The sequence below is a fragment of the Lagopus muta genome, chromosome 2, assembly GCF_023343835.1.
Source record: "Lagopus muta isolate bLagMut1 chromosome 2, bLagMut1 primary, whole genome shotgun sequence".
NCBI classification, from domain to species: domain Eukaryota; kingdom Metazoa; phylum Chordata; class Aves; order Galliformes; family Phasianidae; genus Lagopus; species Lagopus muta.
Window position 1 is genome coordinate 100,462,354 of NC_064434.1, and position 22,702 is coordinate 100,485,055.

The 22,702-nt window shown below is 43.6% G+C and overlaps 1 protein-coding gene across 1 annotated transcript in view; it reads left to right on the forward strand.

Annotated features, from left to right (window-relative positions):
- The first annotated feature begins 967 nt into the window (after positions 1-967).
- ALK (ALK receptor tyrosine kinase) overlaps positions 968-22,702 on the forward strand; it is a 290,789-nt gene continuing 269,054 nt past the window's right edge. The window contains exon 1 of the mRNA XM_048935284.1: positions 968-1,103. Coding sequence (XP_048791241.1) covers positions 1,004-1,103 — 100 coding nt within the window. The 5' untranslated portion in view covers positions 968-1,003. The remainder of the gene's footprint in view (positions 1,104-22,702) is intronic.

Sequence of the window (22,702 nt, forward strand, 5' to 3'; positions counted from 1 at the left end):
CCGGGGCTGCCGGGAGACCTCGGCTCGTTTGGAGGTAAGGAGGGGCGGAGAGAAGCCAGGAACGGGAAGAAGGTTGGGAGCAAAGAGCTAAGGGAGACAAATGGGCAGCGTTGGCCAACACCGCATGTGCGAAGAGGGAAAGCGGAGGGGGCCGGGAGCCGCAGGCTGCAGCTCCCCGCCACGCGCGGGCGGCGGCGGCGGCGGCCCCGGGGCGCGGCCCACGTAGCGGCAGCGGCTCCATCCGAAGCACCGCAACCCGGGCACGCTTTCCCATTTTCTCTCAATGGGCGCCGGGCGCGCCCCCGCCTCCCCGGCCCCGCCCCCTTTATTTGCATAACGAAGGCTGCCCTAGCCGCCATTGGCTGCTGGCGGGCGGGCTCGAGCGTGACGTCAGCGCTCGCCGGGTAATGCCCGCGTTGTGGCGGGTAGTTGGAGCCGGCAAAGCCCGCGCAGCAGCGGCTCCGGGCGCAGCGGCCCCGCGCCAGCGCCGCTCTTGGGTCACCGCTCCCGCGGGCCGCCGGCTGGGCGGGCGATGGCGGGGGGCCGGCTGTCCGCCCGTTTCCTGGCCGCCGCCTGCTTCGCCCTCAGCTTAGCCCCGGGGGCGGCGGGGCCGCGGGACGGCCCCGGCTTGTCGCGGCTGCAGAGGAGGAGTCTGGCGGTGGACTTCGTCGTGCCCTCGCTGTTCCGCGCCTACGTGCGGGACCTGGTGCTGGGGCCGCCGGGCCGCGCCTCGGCGACGGGCCGCCTGCTGCTGGACTGCGCGCCTCTGCTCCGCGCCGCCCGAGGAGGGCCTTCCCGGCCACCGCCGGCCGCTCCGCTCGTCCTCCCCGGCGGCTCGTCCGCGGGCGGGCGGCGGCTGCGGCGCGCCAAGCAGCTGGTGTTGGAGGTGGGCGAGGGCAGCCTGCGGGACGGCTGCGCCGCCGGGGCGCGCCTGGAGTTCGACCTCAGCGAGCCGTTCGCCGGCTGGCTCCGCGCCGGAGACGGGCGGCTGCGGGTGCGGGTGATGCCCGAGCGCCGCGGAGCCGTTCCCGGCGGCGAGCGAGGGCTCTCGGCGGCCATCCGAGCCGCCCGCCCCCGCCTCCTCCTCCACGTCTCGGCGGCAGGTGAGCCGGGCGCTGCATGCCGGGCGCTGCCAGCTCCCCCCGCCGGCCGCGACTTCCCCTTGCGGCTCGTCCTTGCCGCCCAACGTACCGACGGGCTGGGGGGCCGGGAGGGCTGCTAGGGAGCGCAGAGGGGTTTGTGTGCAGTGCGGGCGTTGCGCCAGGCGACCGCAAATGGGACCCGAAGGTGGAAGTGTCGTTAGCCTCGGGGGAGCGAGGTCAGGCTGTCTGATGCTCCCCATCGTTTTTTAAGGGTGTGTTCTTTACTCCAAGGGCTGCGAGGGATTCCCAAGGTTATGTGCGGGCGAACCTCGGGGAGCGGTGGAAGCATTCCGGAGCTCAGAGTGATACGCGAATGCTGTTGGGCATTGCTATCAGCGTTATTACCTTTTTCTAAACATATGATAGGTGACAGGCAAACGTCAAAGAAAACGGTTCTCTCCCAGCTTTTTTTTTTTTTTTTTTTTTTTTTTTCAGCAGGGAGAGAGTTAATTTTTTTCCTAGTAGCTGGGAGGGTGCCGTGTTTTGGATGCAGGATGAGAATAATGTTAACACACGGTTGCTTCAGTTATTGCTGAGCAGTGCTGCACTGAGCCGAAGACTTCCCAGCTTCTCACGCTGCCCTGCAAGCAGGCAGGGGCTGGGGGGCACGAGAAGCCGGGAGGGAACAGCGCCGGCACAGCTCACTCATGCAGGTCCCAGGGATGTCCTTACCATGTGGTGTCACGCTGAGCAATAACACCGGGGTAACGCTGGGGGGCTGTTGCTGCTCAGGGACTGGCTGGGCATCAGTTGGCTGGCGGTGAGCAATTGTGCTGTGCATCACCCATTCGGTGTATTTCTTGCTACTTTGAATTATTTTTTCTTTGTTATTAACCTGCCATTATCTCAACCCATCAGTTTTTGACTGCACCTTTCAGTTTTCTCCTCCATCCCACTGTGTGTGGATGAGCTGTTGGTGAGGTTCAGCCACAGTGAGCTGGCACTGAGTTGATTCCTGTCCCTTTTAATGCCACAGATGGTAGTTGGTGGACTGTAGCAGCTACAGTATGACAAGAAGCCATGTATCTCAGGAGGCTCACATAGCACTGATTGGCATCTCTCTGAAGAGGAGACCCTGGCTCATATTTTTAGTCCCGGGTGATAAGGATGGGAAGTCAGGGTAGGGGGCAGCTCCTCAATCCAATCCAAATCCTCAAATCCAATTTGTAATTCGGGCAATGATCAGGAGGAGATTTCCATCCTGCTTGTGCCTGGTACCTTTCACACAAGCTCTGATTCAGGCTCTCGTACCAAGGTTGTAAAAGCGAGGGGGCTGCAGGATCAAATAATTTGTCACTATGAGCTCAATTTGGTAGCTTTTATGAAGCTGTGGAGGTGCTGGTGGCGTGTCCCTGAGTAGTAGCCACTTATTGGATCACAAATCAAACCTAGGTACGTTTGCAGGTGGTGAGGGGAGTCAGTCCTGGGCTTTGAGTACAAAGTTGGAGCAACTGATTTTTTTATGTTCAACTGTAAATCTGGGCCAGCAATGTGAGTAATTACCAATGGAACTCATTTCATTCCTTGCTGCCTGCAGCTAAAATCAAAGCAGACCATCAGAACAGTTTCTATGTGAATCAGTCTTATGCTCGGGGCTGAAGTGAGATGCCTGGCTTAGCCCTCCGTGGGCCAGTTTTGGCAGAGGTGAGGCAGAGATCACCTGCTGTACAGTGTCTGGGTGAGGCCAGTGCTCCCTCCCTGCCTTCTGCAGCTCTTGCCTCAATATGTTAGCATAAAAAATAGTTTTAAAATATTAATAAAGACACCTAAAGCCACTCCTCCTGCTCTTTTCTTTTTCTCTCTTTGGGAAATTCTTTATGAATTGCAGTTCCTTTGCCTTAAGGATCTCCCTCTTTGGCAGTGGAGATGCAGCCTTCGCTTTTAATGCTAGTTCAGCCCCAGTGACTTTAGCAGCCAGCGAGCTGGAGGGCACATAGCTGTCATCTTTGAGGATGAAGGTGTGGTTTTTAACCTGGGTGAAGGATATCCTCATGAAGAGCAGGTGCTGTGATGCTGTGAGTACAGCACGGAGCTTTAAGTGAAGTTCATCAGGCTCTGGGTGTCGTCCTCGCTGTTGAGAAATCCATGTTTTTGCTGAGAGATGAGCAGCAGTTAGCTCTGCCCAGTGAAATCATGCTGAAGGCAAGGCTCTGCTGCTTTTACTGCAATACAGCCTTGCAGAATCCATTGCAGGGGATGCAGGAATAGGAGGAGCAGAAGGAATGCAGAGCTACCTATCTCACAGCAGTACCTTCTCCTAGCAGCTGTTCCTGACCTCCTGTAACAATTCCAGCTTCCTCCTGAATTCTGCACTGATGTTCCTGAAGTGCAGCATTGCTATTAAATTCTCCATCTGCTTTGCCAGTAATTAAACTGTAGTGTATTTATACCATGATATGGCTGTGCACATAGGTTTTTTTTTCCATGTGCATATGGAATTGTGGAGGATGTTAGAAGTCCATTCCTTTTGCATTGTGAAGGTGCTGCCTGTATGAACACCACACATCGCTACCATCCTTAGATTTACACCACATAGCCCTGCTGCCAGCAGGATGTGCTGACACAGTGATAGCAGCACGAGCAGCATCCACCAGCCCATACGTGTGCAGATTCCAGCAATTATTATCACCATTGCAGCTAATTTGAACAGGGCTTAACTAAAGCCCTTCCTAAGGCAACTGAGCCTCTCCTACATTGCTTAAGCTAATTGGAAATGGATTTCAAACAACACAATCCTCCCATCAACAGTGTAAAGAGGCTTTAGTGATGTTGACATACTTAGTGATTTTCTTGTTTTTTTTTTTTCTTTTTCCAAAAGTGCTGGAGATGCCCAGGATTGCAGCACTTCCCAGGAAAAAAAATGTAATTACCTTGCTTAATTACTTTCACAAAATGATCCTCCCTGGGAATGGAGATTGAATTGTACATCAGGATGAGAAAAACCTGCAAGGAGCCGAATTCCCATTGAGTTTAAGGTTACAAAAGAGGCCTGTAAATAATGTTGTATTCTTTTTAGCTGTTGTGCTCTGATACTGGCTGAGAGGTATTTCACCAAAGTGAAGCCTTTCCCTTTTTAATAGCATATGTGGGGCATGAAGCAATTTGTCTCAGTGTGTTACCAAACACAGTAAAAGGTGTTCTTACTGGAGTGCTGTTGTTTAACGGCCAAGCCATTGAGTTCACAGGAATTTGTGCACTACTGTCCTGCAAGTGCTCTCAGTGCCTGGTTGCTCCACGCTTCCATGGGCTTCATAGAGATCCAGAGCCCATCTGCGTTGGCCCTGCAGAGGCGTTTGTATTTCATCATGTTAACACCATAGGTAACCAAATCATTTCCTGTAACTGGTCCACAAGTGTTGCTAAATGCATCTTTGTTAAGTTTACTCAGGAAGCTTAATAAGCTGAAATGCCCATAAAACAACTTTCCGGGAGAACTAATTGCTGCTTACATATGCAAAGGTGGGAAGCATGTGTTAAAAAGGGGCATACAGGGATGAAAATGAGTCATTCCTTCCTCTAAAGGTCAGTGTACTTTAATTCATGCAGTAGACTTAACGTTCCAATTTTGTTTCTTCAATAGCCATGGGTAACTTCTTATCCTCTGGTTAGGGGGAATATTACTCCTGCACCGTGGCCTTCTTCTCCAGTTTTATTAACTTGCCACACATACTCTCCCTGAAACTGCATTCACTGCATACCACCACTGTTATAACACTGAGACAATTTGGCTTTCCATCTTTAGGGTAGTGCTGCTGTGCACCTGAGCTCATCTGCAGGAGGCATTTCTTACATGAGATTAGAAAGAACTTCAGAGCGGAGGAAAATATGTTTTTGGAAGTAGATGTTTTGAAAATGAAAATCAGAGCTCTGAGCTGAAAGCTGACTGCAGTAAAGTCCCCGGTGTTTTCCACATATTTCTGAGGAACCAGCATTTGATCGAGATCTCAGTTGTATTTTTCTTTTCTTTTTGTTGTTTTTTTTTTTGTTTTTTTTTTCTTTTTGCTTCCAAAGAACAAAGTTTGGAGTTGTGCCATGCAGAGCAGGAGGCTGTAAAAGACTTCAATCACTTTGCAGTTGCTCTCTGTTATTCTCTCATACACAGTCGAGGGATTGGATCTGGGATGTGAGATGTGATCTGCCTCTTCTGGTAAATCAGGCAAAACTCAGTCATTGCTGTAGGGCTTCTGAATGGCTTCCATTCTAGTGCAGGTAGTTCTCATCTTTTCTGCTGGAGATTTATGCCTTTCTTAGACATGCATTAGTGCAAACTGAAGTTTTCTTCCACCCTTGGGTTAGAATACTGCATGCCAGTTACCAGTTGCTAAATTGCAATGAACCCAAACTGTGCCTAGGAACATCTTTCTCAGCCCTCCCTGCCCTAAGTATTGGGCCCACAGCAGCTCCTTGCAGAGCACCACTCCCTTGTGCTCTCCAGAAACGTGGATTTAGCCAGTCCACAGTGTTGAAATGATGCTGCCTCCTGAAGAGGAAGGAAGCCAATAGCACTGCGTTTGGCTGGGCTGCTGGGCAGGACAGCCCCAGGTCTCTGTGCTGTCCTGCCCTAGTCCTGGCCAAGGCACTTACCTACCTTACCTGAATTTCATTTGCTCTTGGGCATAACACGTTGTTCTTATAAATATTCCTATTTCTAAGATTATTCAGTAAAAAGCTATAAACAAACACCCAAAAGAGCACAGTTTATTGGGTTCATTTTTTTATTATGTATGAAAATGTATAGCAGATTTTAAAAAGATACCTTCTCTAATCTTGCTGTGCTTTAATTTCCTCATCCTTAAATACAGAGAATCATACATCAAAGGAGTGCTGTAGGAAACTTTAGTGCTTTATTATACAAAGGTAGAAACACACTTCAGAATCAGAGGTGGTCTTGCAGTGTCTGAATTGTATTTGAATGTAATCTCATCATTGGGCTCCCTGCGTATCTTGCATGAATGTTGTATAATAGGAAGTATAATCCGTGTTTGTGACTGTTTGTGAATTGGTCAAAAAGTAATAGAGAAAGTGAGGGCAGCCTTTAGCTCTTATACATTTCACAAGTCATAAAATCGTAACTGAACCTTGTCATAGTTAAGAAACCACCACCTTCTCAATGTGTCTGTGCTAACTTAGTTGGGCTGATGCTGTTTTAGGAGTCCATCTTGAGATTTCTTCCCAAGCAGCAGTTAAGCAGGTTAAACACTGCCTGGACACTTCCCAAGAATCTGCTTGGGCTACCCAGAACTTGGAGCACTGAGACTAGGACACTGATGAGGGATATGTCTAGCAGCAAATGGTCCAAGTTGCCTTCCACATCTTTTTGCCCTCTGATCCATAGCAGCTGTTTGCCGAGGAGCTGCTCAGCAGGGCAGCAGTGCTGAGCCAAGAAAGGTCTGTTCTGAAATGTGCCACATTTGTCTTACTCCCCTAATTCAAAAAAACATGGTTGGAGAAAAATGTCATGGAAGTATAAATGCAGATTTGATAAGTCTGACCTTTCTTTTCCTCTGAACAATGAATGTCAGAAAGCTTAAAATGACAAGCTGGAATCGCTGCAAGTTATTTATGTGTTTAAATATTTAGGCAAGAAACACATTCTGAGACTACAGTCTAATTTACATGGGTACTGTGATTTATGGCTGAGGCAACTAAGTAGTTCCTTGGTTGTCACTATACTGCTTAGCATGGCTACTCAGAAATGTGCCGTGGCAGCACAGATAGGACTTAGATATCTCTGCTTTCAGAAGCTATAATCTATGGCAGTGGTAGTGAAGGAGAATTGTTTTTACTTGTCCCTCCTGTGATGAGACATGTGGTTGAATTGTTCTAGCTGGATCCAGCAGATAGAGCTGGTGGCTTGCTCCACAGACTCCAGGCTATTTTCTAACAGCAGACATTCCAAAGAAAATGGTAAACTGTTGCACGAAGATGGAATCAAGCATGGAAAAATAGGCGCTGAATGCAAAGTGATCCCTGTGGTGTGAAAATACCCGTTAGTATTTTGCATTTATTTTTACTATTGCCACTGACCTGTAATGTTTTACAAAGTAAAAACATTGAGTAGTTGCAGGAATCAGGTTCTGCTTTGACTCTCTAATTCTGACTTAATTATTTTGCAATATTGGGTCTGCCATTAGTGAATATGGCAGTGAGTGAGCATGGAGGAAGAAAGAATCACACAAGAAGTTGGAGGCAGCAGAGAGCTTTAACATGAAATCCATCATTCCGTGGCACACACTTTGCTTAACAAGGGTAGTACTGATGGCTTCAAAATTCCATTGGGTGGAAGATGCTATTTTTTGCAGGTTACTTTCTAATAACTTCAATAAAGACAGTAGGATACAGTTTAACTCTTGAGATTTCTGATAAAAACTACAACAGCCTCGCATATTGATTTACTTCCACGTCTGCAGAGTTAATCATAGTGTTGCTATTTCCTTCCTGCTAAGGGATAGCCAACTTCTGAAACCTGAGATAACAGTGTTTTTGCCTGATGTTACAAAAGATTGGATTTCTGGCTTTGTAAAAACTATGAGCCATGCTTTTGCCTGTTAAAACACTATCCTTTCTTAAAGCCAAAAAGGCAAATTTAGCTTTTTAGGGAAGGGAAAACTTCATGGAGATGGTGTGAGCAGCTCTGTTTCTGATTTTCTGCTTAAGGTGTTGGAAATTAATACAGAATGTGGGATTTAAAATTATTTGTAGCTTTAGTGATGTGCCTATTTCTTCCAGGATTAGAAAAGGCAAAATTGTGATGCTAGGCCTGAAGCCTTCATCTAGATCTTTCTAGAAACAAAGGATATGCTCTTTGCAAGCCTGCCTTTAGCAGCTCTTCCAATTAGTCTGCTGATTGCAGAAGTCTTTTAGTGGCCACCCAATGCTTATAGCAAGGCAAAGGGGCTTTCCTGTCAAAACAAGTGGAAGTGCTTTGGACTTGGATATCCGCTGTAGCAATGCACTGTAAAGGGAGAGGTGTGGGCTCTCTCTGCAACCTTCTCACCATCTTCTTACTCACAAGCAGCTCTTTCCAGTCTCCCGTCTTATAAAACTATGCCTTGAAAGAAAACCACGGCACTCTTTCTGAGTTATGAGCTGGGCAGAGGGAGAGATGATGGCTCTGTGGTGAGATGATCAGGTGAAGACATGGGAACACTTGGTGAGTGTGGGGAACGACATGGCTGTGTTTGGCTACTTGTACCATGTATTTCTGGAGGTCTGTTAGGAAGAGGTAATACCTTCTATACACATACTCAGTGATGTGTCCTGGTAAACATTTTGGAGCTGTTTATATTTTCCATGTCGTGCTCTTTCCAGGACTTCTTTGTCATTGGAGATTTCTTTCTAGCTGAGTTTTGAAAGTTTGCATGAGCTTTTATGAACGCAGCACTGTAGTGCCTGTGATATGCAGCTGAATATCTGTGATTTCACCTGTTGGAAACCACAGAGCTCTACAAGTTGCAACAGACTTCTGATTTCAGTATGTACATTGGCATTTGCACGCTGTTGCTACTGGCCCTTTAAGTACCAAGCTATCTCAGATACATCAGAATGTCTGGGCTTTTTATAGCCCCTTTCATCTTACTTCTCAAAATTATTTAAGCTTTATCTCCCTGCTGACATCTCTAAGTATTATTATATTTATTTTACGGAGAGACCGTAGAAACCAAAGATGGAAAAAGCAGTATTTGATAATGTTAGAAAGCAGATGTTGAATACAACTTTCTCACACCGAATGTACTAAATAGTGATGTTTCTTTTCTGCTTCCCACAAAAGGCCAGGAAAGAACAAGAAATTAGAGCTGAGAGTCTTACTAGAAACACTGCAGCAGTTATTGGCAAAGCTACTTGGAACCCTCTTTGCTTCGAACTGTGTTGGCGACATTTGACTTCTAAATAAACTTATTGGGTTGTGGGTTTTTGTTTCATTTTGTTGTTGTTTTGATCTGCTGAGCAGCTCCCTGTCTTCAGAAATTGCCTTCTGGCCTTTGCACTTGTATGACACCACGTGTCCAGCATTAGGGAGCATGATGCAGTGGTTATTTCTGAGGGACAATTCATTACTGACGCCAATTAAACTTGAAACTAATGAGAAGGGATTACGTTTCAAGGGTGAAGAGGAGGCCAGAATAGTTATTATAGGTTAATTATTATTCTAAAAGACTCGGTTTAAGTAACAGTTTGTTTTATCAACTCTTTTTATTTTACATTGTGCAAGAGGCTTGTTTGAAGAGGAATCAAAATATAATTACTGCATTGACCTCATCTAGCTCTTGATCAGTAATCTCCTTTCATCAGCAAAAGGTTAATAAAATCTTTAAGAAAAGGAATTCCTTGGCTTCTCTTTATGTAGACATTTCAGAATAGGTTTCCCTGCATGTATTTTCTATTACCCTTCTGCATGGATTCCTTGGAGTACTTGTTATATTGTTGCAAAATGGAAGTATTTCATAAAGCATTGCCAATTTAAGGGTTTCCTTGCCAAATTGGTGCATTACAGAGGTGGAGAGTGGATCTATGGTCAGGGCTGGCCCGAACTTTGGCCCTGAAGTCAGAGCCTCTCTTTGTAAAGCACAAGAGCTTGAGGTTCACCTGGGCAATACGTCGGTTGGCAGGGCAATGAGGTGTCCATGTAACGGTTAGTATTTGCTTAGCAACCGAGGAAGGGAGGAGGTGAAGCTTGCTTTGCTCAGGAGCAATAAGCTCTCGCTGGGAAGCGCTATGGCTTTTGGTAGGGGAGGGCACGCATTGGTCTGCTTTGCTTCTTCCCCACTCTTGTCGTCACATTCCTCTTCTCAGCTCTTTGGAGAGATGAGATTCTTGCAGTTGTGTACTACAAAAAAGGAAGAGGAGAACTGGATTATTGATGATATTCTGATTGCAGAAAGTCAGATAACATGTTTGTGGGCAGGGAGAATATCAGTCTTAATCAGCTGTAAGTGTTTGGGCAGCCCAAGTGCTCCATTAAGCAGCTGTCTGATGCGTTCTGGCTGGGGAGCTGCTTTGCAGGTGGGGAGCTCACGCATTAACATGTGGGCTGGAAAGGCAGATGTGTCTGTTTTTGAAGCTGATCAAGGTGCTGTGAGTAGCACAAAGGTTCAGATAAATGGAAGGAGGTTGCAGTTTAGAGAAACCCCTTAGTGTTGAGGTGATTTGACTACTAATTGCAGATTACAATCTGAGGTGCATCACAGCATCTCAAAGGAGTGATGTTCACCAGTCCTCAACTCAAGAAAGGAGTTGTGTCTTCCATCTGGGCGGTAAATAATATCATATTCTCAAATAAGAAGATCTCTTGAATATCTATTTGTGCCGCTAGATTCTGTCAAGGAGACAAAATTCAGCTCACTGGATTTTGGATAACATTTGAAGTGCCCAGTCCCTTTTGTGCTTAGAGTTTGAAACCACATGAAACAGTGAGCTTTTGATCAACCTTCTTCTGCTTTGCCAGCCATACACTGTTCTTTATCTCCTGAAACAAGGCAGCATTAAGTTTTAAGATTTGATTCAATAACATTTTATGGATAATAATTATGGCTGATATTAAGCCTTCAGCAACCAGTCTGTATGGAGACTTAATATATTGAGGTTTATTACTTTTTTTTAAGTCGATTGTAAAGCAGTGTCAACTATATGAAAAGAGGAAAAAGAAATATCAATGAACTCTGCTTCTCTGCAGGGCGTTCGTGTGCTTGCCACTTAATATTGCTAGCACAGTGGGAGTTTGCTGGCAAAAAGATTTTGTTTACAGAATCTGTTTGCGCAGCTGCAGAGATGTGATGAATGAATGAGTAAATGAGTGAGTACAGCAATCCTGTGCTGGGAAAGGGAATCCATTAATAGATAGCCCTTGGAAATCAATTGATCCCCCTTTTCCTTTTAATAAGTGTGTGAACTCCAGCTTTTTCAGCTCTGCTGTTTAGAGAAGAACTACACAATTTCCTCTGAGACTTATGGAAGTTCTTGACTCAATGGAAATTCTTTAGGTACCCCATATTAATGATTTTGGTGGGTTTCTCCATTTGTTTTCCAGAAGTTTAATAGAACTTCTCAAAGCATAGCTGTGTGTCATGATTGTTTACAGAGATGGTCCCCAAACCAAACTGAAGACCTTGTTGAGCAAAAGGAGGCTCTAATAGCTTAAGTTCTGAAATGCCATTGGGTTATATAATATAAATTACAATATGAGAGAAAGGAAACGTGTTAGTTTCCATACAGGGTCAAGTTCTTCTGTTGTACTGGTGCTGAAAAAGTCATCTGAAGGACTCAGGAGTGGATTCTTGCTCAGCTGAGCCTTGTGATATCAGTTAATGCATCATAAACTGTAAATGTACTGTATTTTATTGTTGCCTTTTTTTTTTTTCTTGCCTTGCTCCTCCTTATAACTTTCTGTGCAAGGAAATCTACCTTCCCGGTAAGTTCAAATACGATGCTGTCTGTTTGTGTCCTTTTTGGCTTTTTGACGGGAAAGCAGAAGGGAATTGTAAAGTGCTTTGGGAGCTACATAGAGGCCTTTCTTTGACATCCCTAAATATATGAGTAATGGGGTGCTTAGAAACAATTTTGTGTGTGATGGATGCTCAACAATAAGGAATCGCAAATTGTGGGCAGCAGAGCTTGGAGAGGAGAGCTGCTCAACAAGATTAATGGGAAGGGAGACCTTTAGTGTAATGAAAGACACAGCTTAGGCTTGAAAACAGACAATGACACACTAGATCGAGTCTTAAGGAGCTGGACAGTCAGGTTTCCTCTGTAGGCAGTAATGCTATGGTTCTGTAGAGCCTCTTCCTGGGTAACAGAACAGCCGTGAAACAAATGCATTGTAATTCCCAACTCGGCCACAGGAACCCACACCTCTACACCGAGGGATCAGATTATCTACCGGACTGCCTGTCAAGCTGGTCATAGGGATGTCAAAAGAAACCTTGAAATTTCATTTGATTGCAAGCAAATAAGGAGGGAGTGAGTCTACAGTAGAATACAGATGAGCTTGAGCACTGTAGGATTTATTTTGTAACCAAAATAAAATTCTTTGAAGTATCTTACTGAGCATTTGGTATAAGACTGAAGTCAGTGAGAGCCTCCTTGGATTTTATCTAGCCAGATTTTCCTGCAAGGGCAAAAGCTCCTGACCTTAGGCAAACTATGCAAATTAGAGGTAGTTAAAAACTAGGTCCCTTTTCAACTAATAATAAAATACACCTTTAAACTTTTATTAACTACTGGAAATATCAAGCTTAAAAGAGAACAAATGGATCAGTATTTTGATAGGTGATAATAATAATTTAAAAAACCCCCCACACAAAAAAGGTAAAAGTGTAGCTTGTATTTCATTTCCAGCTCACTTTAAGTTGCAAGCAGTCAGTAACTCTTGAGTATCATGACTAAGGGGGTATGATTGTGGAGCAGAATTGGTAAACTGTTCCTGGAACTGGCCACAGGATCATTGTTACGCCTGCCACTTTGATGATCTTTCTCTGACAAGGATAATAGTGTGTGGAAATGAAGCCAGCAAACATGTAAAATACATCTAAATATAGAGGACAAAACAAGTAATAACTGGGCCAGTAATCAGATGCAGAATGCCTTATCTGTAACTACAGTGGCTTGAAATATGGCTGGTAGATAAACATTAAGAGGACCATGAAGCTAAGAATAAATAGAGCAATATCCTCTAAACGGTAAACAGCTGAAGCATGAGACCCTGGAAAGACATTCAGGACATACTGCATAAGAAAGATCTCTAAAATTTGTCAAGCAGATGTGCAGCTGGTAAGTAGATGAGTCACTGGGACACTGACTGAAATGCTAGGAGAAATAAATTACAGAGGGTTGCATTAGTGTAACTGAAGGCAGTATATTACTTTGCACTGAAGTGTAGCATTCTGTAGAGAAAGCAACAACAGTCATCCTATAGAGTCACAGAATGGCTGAGGTTGGAAGGGACTTGAAGGTCATTCAGTTTCACCACCCTGCTCTGGGCAGGGTTGCCACCTACTAGATCAGTCTAGTATGATCAAACTAAATGGAGATGTGCCACAGATTTATGCTGTAGCATACAGGGAGCAGGGGGTTCTCTTCCATGCACTCATAATTTCCAGGTCTTGAACTGGAGTTTGATGGAGGCATAAGCCAACTGAAGTCAATGGCATCTTCTGATTGTACACCTGCTTCACTCTCTTGCTCTCAGATACATGCAGACTGGACAGAAACAATCTTCCCTGCTTTTTGCTACCAGGCTGTCTGCTGTTAGTGCATTGCAAGACACAGCAACAGCACAGCAAAGTTTGGTTTCTTTTGTGGCAGAAGATTAAAAATTGTTTCTTTTCAGGCTTTTTTTTTTAAAATCAGCTTAGGATGATGAGCAAAAGAAGATGCTGCTAAGTTTAGCCACTAGAGTAGTGTTGTCCTTTCACTGGCCAAACAAGCGTGTGAGATGCTGAGAGCCCTTGTTCTTGAAGTCTTGTCATTGCACTGTGGACACTGTGGTATAAACTGCTGCTCATGGGTGTTAGCAGTTAAACACACCTGTGGTATCCTCAGTCTGGGTTCTGAGCTGAATGAAGACAAGAGAGATATAATCCTACCGAATGCAAAGCGAAAAAACATCAGCTCTCCAGAGCCCAGGAGGAAAGTATTTGTCTGTCTTATCATAATATGCCTAAATTAAAAGATATGGAAAGTTGTGATAATCACCTTCTAAAAACTTCATATCCTCTGTTCATTAAGCGCTATCTCTCAGAAGACTTAGTCTCAACTTTTTTACCTTTACTTAATGTGAAATTATGTTCAGTTTGTCCCCAAGGTACCCTTCCCCTTTCCCACCCTGACTGTGCTGCTGTGGCCATGCCTTCTTAATACTTTTACATGGTATTCCACACCTCAAACTAAAAACGTCAATAAATTTACCCTTTTATGCCTCATGGTAAAAGTCCTAAGTGCCTGATATTGACATTATTTCCAGTAACCTTTTGTCACTGAAAAGTGTGGAAATAAGATTGTTTTCTTTTTCTTTTTTTCTCCCAATAGATTAAAAGGATTGGAAGAGGGAGAATGAGACAGTATACTTTCTGAAAAGAAAAAGTCAACTAACTTGAAATGTCTCTCTAAAAGCATAATTCACTTTTTACTTGAGAAGGAACAGAAAGAAAATGCCTTGTTGGAATCATAGAATCATTGGAGTTGTAAGAGAACCTTAAAGGCCATCTGGTCCAACTGCCCTGCAATGAACAGGGACACCTGCAGCTCCATCAGGTGCTCAGAGCCCCATGCAGCCTGACCTTGAATGTCTCCAAGAATGCGGCATCCACCCCTTTTAGTTTGAAACCATTTTCCCTTGTCTTTTCACATCACACCCTGCTAAAGAGTGCCCCCTTCTTTCTTCTAGACCTCCTTTAGGTACTGAAAGGCCACTCTCAGGTCTCCTTGGAGTCTTCTCCAGTAAGAACAGCCCCAGCCCTCTCAGCCTGTCCTCAGAGGGAGGTGTTGCAGCCCTCCCATGGATATGTTCCAACAGGCCCATGTCTCTCCTGTACTGAGGACTCCACATCTGGATGCAGTCCTCCAGGTGAGGTCTCACAGTGCAGAGCAGAGGGGCAAGATTAGCTCCCTCACCTTGCTGCCCACACTGCTTTGGATGTGGCCCACAGTACAGCTGGCTTTCCGGGCTGCGAGGGCACAATACTGACTCATGTCCAGATTGTCATCCAGCTGTACTTCCAAGTCCTTTCTGGTAGGGCTATACTCTATTCTTTCACCGTTCAGCTAATGTTGATAGTGGGGGTGCCATGACCCAGGTGCCAGACCTTGTACTTGGCTTTGTTGAACCTCTTGAGGTTCATATGTGCCCACTGCTCAGCCTGTCCAGGTCTCTGGGTGGCACCGCATCTCTTAGGTGTGTCAACAGCACCACACAGCTCTGTATCTTCCGTAGACTTGCTGAGGATGCATTGATCCCATTTTTGATGTCATTGATAGAGATGTTTAAGAGCATAAGTTCCTGCCTCTAAACTTGTTTCTGGGTAACTGGTATAGCCAGACCTATCTACAGAGATAAACAGTTGAAAATCTTGTCCCTTAGCTGTCTGTCATAAACACTGCAACTCCTTTCCAAAGGGGATTCCAAATCCCTTTCTCCAAGCATTTGGAGGGGATATTTTGGGGTCCATATTAAAATATTCAAGGAAAGGAAGAAATAATATTGACAGAGCAAATTACACATAAGTCACATGAACAGAGTTATCAGGAGGAAGAGCGTGCAAAGTACCTAAAAAATTGTGAAAACTGGTCCAGGTGCAGGGGAACTGTTAGGTAAGGGCATGAACTGGTGATTGAGCACCTGGTGAAGGGGTGTGCCTGGCCCAGGGAGCACAGGAACATTGTTTGCACCTGTGCTCAACAACTGACCCAAAGGTCAGCCTGGGCTCATATAAGGGCAGCCACTGAAGGGATTGCATCATTGTGGACCTAGGTTGCTTCTTGAGAAGGAGTGCTGTGTGTTCAGAGAGCCCTTCCAGCAGTTTGGTGAGTTCAACTCTTCTTTCTGTTTATGATTTGGCTTACCTGCAGAAACGTTGCCTGGTATTACCAAGAGCCTGTCAGAAGCAATTTTGCTTCCTTGTGTGTAAAACACAAAGCTATTTTAAAAGGTGATTCCTTTTTAGTTGTAATTTGTTGCATTAGTCCAGGTTTGGAACAATTGAGGAATAGATATATATTTCAGTCTCTAAACTTGTCCAACTGGGGCTTCTTTCAAACAATGTCCTGAGAAATGCTCACTTTGTTCATAGTTTTTGTTTTATAGCAAGGTTTCTCTCTTATAAGTGCACTGTACTGTTTTAGACACTATAAACTCATATTCTGCATCAGGATTTTGGTACTAATGCTCTAAGAAGAAGAACTTTATATAGTGAGTTTTGAGCTGCTTCAGGAATGTCCCAGGGCTAGCAGGAAAGCCGGGCTTTCAAGTTAGCTTTGAGAACATGAAGATCTTTATTTAGACCTTTATCCCTCACCTGCCATCCATGGTCACCACTTGACTAAATCCTGCTTCCAGATTGCTATGGATGCTTTCTTAATGCTGGAGTGATTAGAGGGTCTTTAAGGTAGAATCCTGCACTGTCTGGAAGTTTTTCCCCTGGGCAAAGCACAGGTGTCTCTTGTTTCACTGTGGCATCCATTATTGTTCTAAAGATTGCTGGGGTCACAAATAGGGAATTTCAGCTATTCCTTCTAGTGCCTGCCGAAGAACAGAGAGGTGCTGTGTGCAGCCCAGGGTTGGGCTGAGTGATTCCCTGTGGGTCCCTTCCAGCTCAGGATAGTCCTTGATTCCGTGACTGGTCCCACACAGATCTTCCTTGATGTGACTTCCTCCAAAGGTTTCTTCCCGAGTCCTATTTTTTATATTGCTTTTCTGAGCATGTAAATCTTCTCTCAAAGGCACTCCATAAGAGCAGAGTGCTACTGTTTTTCTGAGTAGCGTTAGAATTGTGTCAAAGCTAAGGGAGGCTCACAGCGTGGTGATAAACTGTATTGTCAAATTTTTTGCTGGTTAAATGGAAAATGAGTCGGGCATCTTTACCCTTCAAAGTGGAGAGAGAGGTAAGGGCAGTTTCAGTGCTTCAGACTCTGCCACGAACATCCATGAAATGAAAAGTTGTTGTTGTTATTATTTTTAGCTGATGTTTTCACAGTAAGAGACTTTTTTTTTCTAGCTTCTATGTTTATTTTTTTTCTAAATATGTATTTAGTGATGTATTAAAAAGTTAAGATTCCATCTGTTAACAATATTCTTTGAAATGCAATTTTAATCATCTGATAACCTTATGCTCAGGCTGAGCTATTTCGTCAAAACAGGTCAGACTGCCACTCAATAAAATAACAAATTGCTGTATTTGAGTGTGATGGGAAGTTGTTCTGTAAGCAGTTCCATAGCCTTACATGATTATACTCTTTTCAGTAAAACGACAACATCAGTGAATCTTGCTGTCTTACTGAAATGGGAGGGAATTAGAAGTGGATTTGGCTGTCTCCCAAGGTTGTTCACGCTGAATAGGTTCTGTTCTAATGTGTCATCTGGGAGTATCTCTGATACTGCCAGGAAGATAGGAAACTGACCTAACATGTATTCTTCAGTCTTCTATATTTGAATGCTTTGCGTAGTTTGCTTTGTTCTTCATTTTGTAAGGATCTCCTATAATGCTCTGGTTAGGGCTGCTAACCAGGGTAGCAGTACACATTCCAAATCAGCTTGGTGTATCTGTCAGGTCAGCTATGGGCAGTGATGGGTTGCACTGTCAGCTGTGACCTGTGCTTCCCCTCCTCACTCTTGTGAGTGTCTTCTGCCCCAGTTGAAACTGTATGTAATGGAACATCAGCTGAGAGGTACCTGAAAATCATGGGTTTGCTTTCTACAGGTGGAGGTATGTGGAGTGTAAACATCTAGACTGTTAGCATTTGTCTCAGGAGGTGGAGATCTGCTTTCAACCATACCAAAAACTCCAATGAGTCTGTCTTTGTGGTTCCCAAGTAAGGTTTGGTCAGGCTTTTTTAGAGCAGTTTGAGCTGTGATGTTACTGTGTGGCTTACATGTTATTAAACTTACTCTCTTCTTCTCTGTGAACATCATTGGTATGAACATCTTTGCTGCTTGGAATACTGCATTCAGATTTATGATACTCTGCATACATGGCTGTTCACAATGCATATCAGCAGAATCAAGTGGTGTGCAAAGCAAGGGACTCGTTAGGAGAGTGACAAATTCTTGACAAGATCATTGAGTCCCCAGTCTTGCATGAGTTCTCTAAGTGCTTTAGGGCATGACTCGGATATTTGTTTGTCACACAGGACTGGTATTTGGTTTGCTCACAGAGACAGCGCTTCACAGCATTGACACAATCCAGCTCTGTGAGTAGATCAGTGACCCTACTGCTGTTTAACATTTGGATGGCAGTGCAGCTCAGCTGAGAGTGGAGTCATAAAATGTGGGTTGCAGGTAGGAATGGCAGTTGATGAGGGAGCACAAGGTGACAGTGGAACTGCTCAGATTAGCAAATGGGGGCATTGCAGCTGCTTGTGCTCTAATTACATCTTTCCAGATGTTCCTGTGATGTGCAGTAGAATCCAAGCAGTCTGTAGACACGATGTATTTCAGTGTTCATCTTTCTGAACATTTTTTTGTCATCTGTAGAGAAGAGAGAATTTAAGAACCTCAGTCACTTCTTCTGCACTACCAAATGAGCTCTGTTGTTCTGAAGTTACATTTCCTGTTTTTTGAGGTTGGTTTTTTTTTTCCTTTGCATTTTCTTTTCACATTAAGATCAGCAAAAGCTCTTTCTGGGAAGCCTGATTAAAATGCAGTTCCTCCCAGGAAAGAAAAGAAAATAGTATTTTCAGCATCAAAAGAGATCACAAAATTATCATGGAAAAAATGAAATGAATTTTAAAGATTATGCGTTGCAGGAAAGTAGGTAAGAGTGACCTCAGGGCTTTCTTCTGATAGTAGTTTGGGTTGTTTTGAATAGACATCTGCTAGGAATATAAGTGACAAAGCATGTAAGAAACAAAAAGTGTCCATTACTGGGATTAGCTTTAAGAGAGTGATGAAGATAAATAACTTATTTGTGAAAAATATCCTTTTCTATATATTAACAAACACCACCACCACCAAAAACCCCAAACAGCAAACAAGTGCTGTAAGAAGCCATAACTGCTGTTTCTCTTCAGCTACATTCTGTTAGCCTTGCTCGGAACGCAGAGATGAGTTCCAGCTCTGCTGCAAGTCTTTGCCTCCTAGGACTGTACAGGGGCATTGGCAGCTCAGGCTATGTAATTACAAACACTGCTTTCCTGTTTTGCTCTTCTGAGCTTTGTGTTCTTTTGTAGTGGTGTAATTAATCATCCACTGCCCAAATTATATTTGGGTCTTAACTCTGTTTTCCAAAAAAAAAAAAAAAACAAAAACCAAACCCCAAACAAAACAAATCTCAGGAAAATATTATTTCTAAGTTCTGGAGTTGGCTTTTTTGACACTGCAAAAGGTATAGAAGAGAAAGGATTCCAGTGGCATTAAATATCTTCTGTGTAGCATGTGACCAGAATCTTATTTGATTAATGACCAAAACTTTGAATAATGACCTTTTTGTATGCCTGATCTGGAGGCTTGTTTGTAGAGGAAAAAATGAATTCAACAAGATATCACTGTTTTGTTTTTACATTCTGAAAAGTCTGAGACCTCAGTCCTGAAGGCTTTTCCAGCTCTACTCTAACCCTCATCTGTAACCAACTCTTCCGTTTTTCTCAAAGCTATATTTCAGACACACATGCATTTCACAGGAATGGAAAATCTTGGTTATTTTTTGCTAACAATACTAATGCTTCCCAAGGGCCCATGTTTTATCAACAGCTGGAAAAAAAAAGTGTTTTGCATTCTAGAGTGTCTCTAACAGTTCAGCTTGGAGCAATGTTGTGCATACCTTGAAAGCAGTGATGACTGTCTTTCCAGGGTCTTTCATTAGTCATTTAAGATAAGTTGTGCAAAATCCAACTGGCCTGTCTATAATAACTGGAGGCAAATAGCTTTGAATTGTCATTTTGATAAATTTTGGAGTATTGGCAGTGTTATAGCCTACGGAGCCAGGCATCTGAGCATTTCATCTATCAGTGTCATTATGAAATACCTTAAAAGAACACGGGCAATGTGTCCTGGCCATTTGATAAATCTTATTTATACGAATGACTGGATTTTGTGTGGTATCATAATCTACTGAACTCTAATAGCTTATATCCTTTGCTTCAAGAGTAGCTGTTAGAACCAGGTGTTTAATAGGTCTGTGTGGTGTTTTTTCAGTGCTCTAAGGTTTTATGTCAGTGAATGAATTTTTATGGTGAATGCCACAGCAATGATCAACCTACATGTTGTATGCGTGATTTTAACCATTTTTAGTGATCAAAACTGCTCTTGCTAAACTTCATGTGGCTGGTGACTGCACAGCCCTCAGGTTTGCTATGATCTCTCTGCCTTTGAGGGATTCAACAACTCCTCCCAGTTTGCATTGTCTGCAAACTTACTTAAACATATCACTGAAAATGTTAAAGAAGGCTATCCCTAAACTGGAGCCCTGCGGGACTCGCTAGTGACTGGCTGTCAACCTGATTTATTATAACCCTTTGGGCCCAACCTGTCAGACAGTTGCTCACCCATTGCATCATGCCTTTGTCTAGCTGTATGCTGGGCATTTTGTTCAGAGGGGTACTGTGAGAAACAGCATCATTGCTGAAATCCAAAAAGATCACACCAACTGCCTTCCCTTGGTCAACTAGGTGGGTAACCATATTGTAAAAGGAGATAAAGTTTGTTAAACAAGGCATTTATTTTGTCACAGGAAAGTTGCAGGAATTGTGCAGAGGACAGCAAACAGCACCATATAAACCATATAAAGAGATCACAAGAACACCAAGGTTGGAAAAGACCTACAAGATCACCCAGACAACCATCCTCCTATCACCAGTAGTTCTCACTAAACCATATCCCTCAACACAAAATCCAAACGTTCCCTGAACGCCTCCAGGGTCGGTGACTCCACCACCTCCCTGGGCAGCCCATTCCAGCACCTGAAGAGACTTGTGAGCTGGTGGGGTACTGCTGGAGTGACATTGGGTTGCCTATTAGAAATGAGAGTTTCTATCTCAGTTGTTTTTGCTTCTTTTCAGTTCTATATTGATGGAAGAGCCAGTTCTCATTAGTAGTCTTTACACTTGCTGTGCGTCTGTTTTATGGCCATGGCCTGTGTGGTCTTTGGCAGTTGGACTAGATGGTCTTTTTAGGTCTCTTCCAATGAGAATTTTTCTACTCCAAAAAAATCTTGAGTGTACCAAGCATCTCCAACATAGCACTGTTTCAGTAGGATGAATATTTTCTACTGAAGATGAGGTTCCCACATGCTCTGAAAGCTGGACATACATAGCTCTTCCTACCATTTACATAGGTACATACTGATCTTCCATAGGTAAAACAATGTTATTTGAGAGGAGATTAAACTTGAATTCAACATTGCCTCATCTTAAATCAATATAAACAAGACAGAATACTTTTTTTGTGTTATTTAACTGACAGCTCAGAATCGCGTGATCCATGTTTGTCTTTGAAAGCAAGGCTGCTTAGTTTGGTAGTGAGTGAAAAGTTTATGGATAACTTGAGTAAATTGACTTGTTATTTTGAAAAGTGTACAAAAAAGATTTGACATGAGAGAAATATGAAGAGGCTCTGGCAGTAATCTGACAAAGCTGATGAATGGCAGGTGGCCACAAGCCTGACTGGTTGCTCTGATTTGCTACTAGTGATTCTCAAGCAGGTGGGTGAGAATGTTAAAGGCCTGACACATGGAGTGACAGATACCCTTAGTGCCTGAGTGTGCATTGCGGTGGTGCATCTTAAAATAGAGCCAGCTGTATGCATAATTAAGGAGATATAATTGCAATGCACTTATGTAAATTATCTTGTGCTTCCTTTTTTATTTCTCCCCTTCAGCTTTTTCCATCAGGAAGGTCCTCTAGTCAAAGATTCACTCGATCAGTGAGGAGCATTAAAGTATTGGTGCAAGAAAAAATAGTTGTCTTTAGGAAAATCAGAGCAACGTAATATGGGAGAAGTATGTAGGTATAAAGTATATATGGCAATCTTGCTGTCCATTATACAAACAAGAATTAATTTTGGAAACCTTCACATGAATTCAGTGATTGTGATTTTTTTTTTTTTCTCAATCTTTTTAATTCAGATAAACATGTTTCAGCTAGCTGAAAGTTTGCCTGCATAAGCTTTTCTTCTTTCAGTGAGAATCTTTCTGACAACATGCAAGTGTGAGTTTAACCTTGTTTCTATTTGTAGTAATTTATAAGTTGTATTGTATTTCTACTTCCCTTGGGAAGAATACAAAATCACTTCTGTACACTGCGGTTTTATGTCTCCCAGATGACTACTGTAGGTGCATCTGGAGTGTATTGCTTTCAGTAAAATATTCTTTCAGTCCACTTCACTCATCTGCCCCCTTTCTTTATCAGGTGTACAAAACTCTGTATGAAGCTGTAATAAATTACTGTATTTCCAGATCGCCAGTGACTGTATGCATCGTATTTGAAGAACAACAGTCAAGAAGCTGGTGATTAACTTTCACTGTCTGGGATGTTAATAAAATGTTTCACTGACTTTGCACTATTATCACTATGTGATTAATCGTGTAGCACCAAACAATTTCAAGAGTTCTGAAATCAGGACTCCTTTGGAGGAGCTGTAATGCACACAATGGCAAGACCAGCTTCTGCCTCTGAGATTTCATCCTTTTATAGGGCTGTTTTTAAGGAGTGAGTAGTAGTTGAACCACTCTTGGCTCATGCAGTCTTTGGATTTTGGTATAGGGTGCAAGCTATAGTACTGGTGCTTCTGGGGAGTGAATGATTGTTTGTTACACTTCTCACTCAGCCTAGTGGTAGACAGTGGAAACATACAGCAACTATGGAAAGTCAACTGTTTATAGGTATTCCAGACCTAGTCTGGATTTAAGCTTGAATTG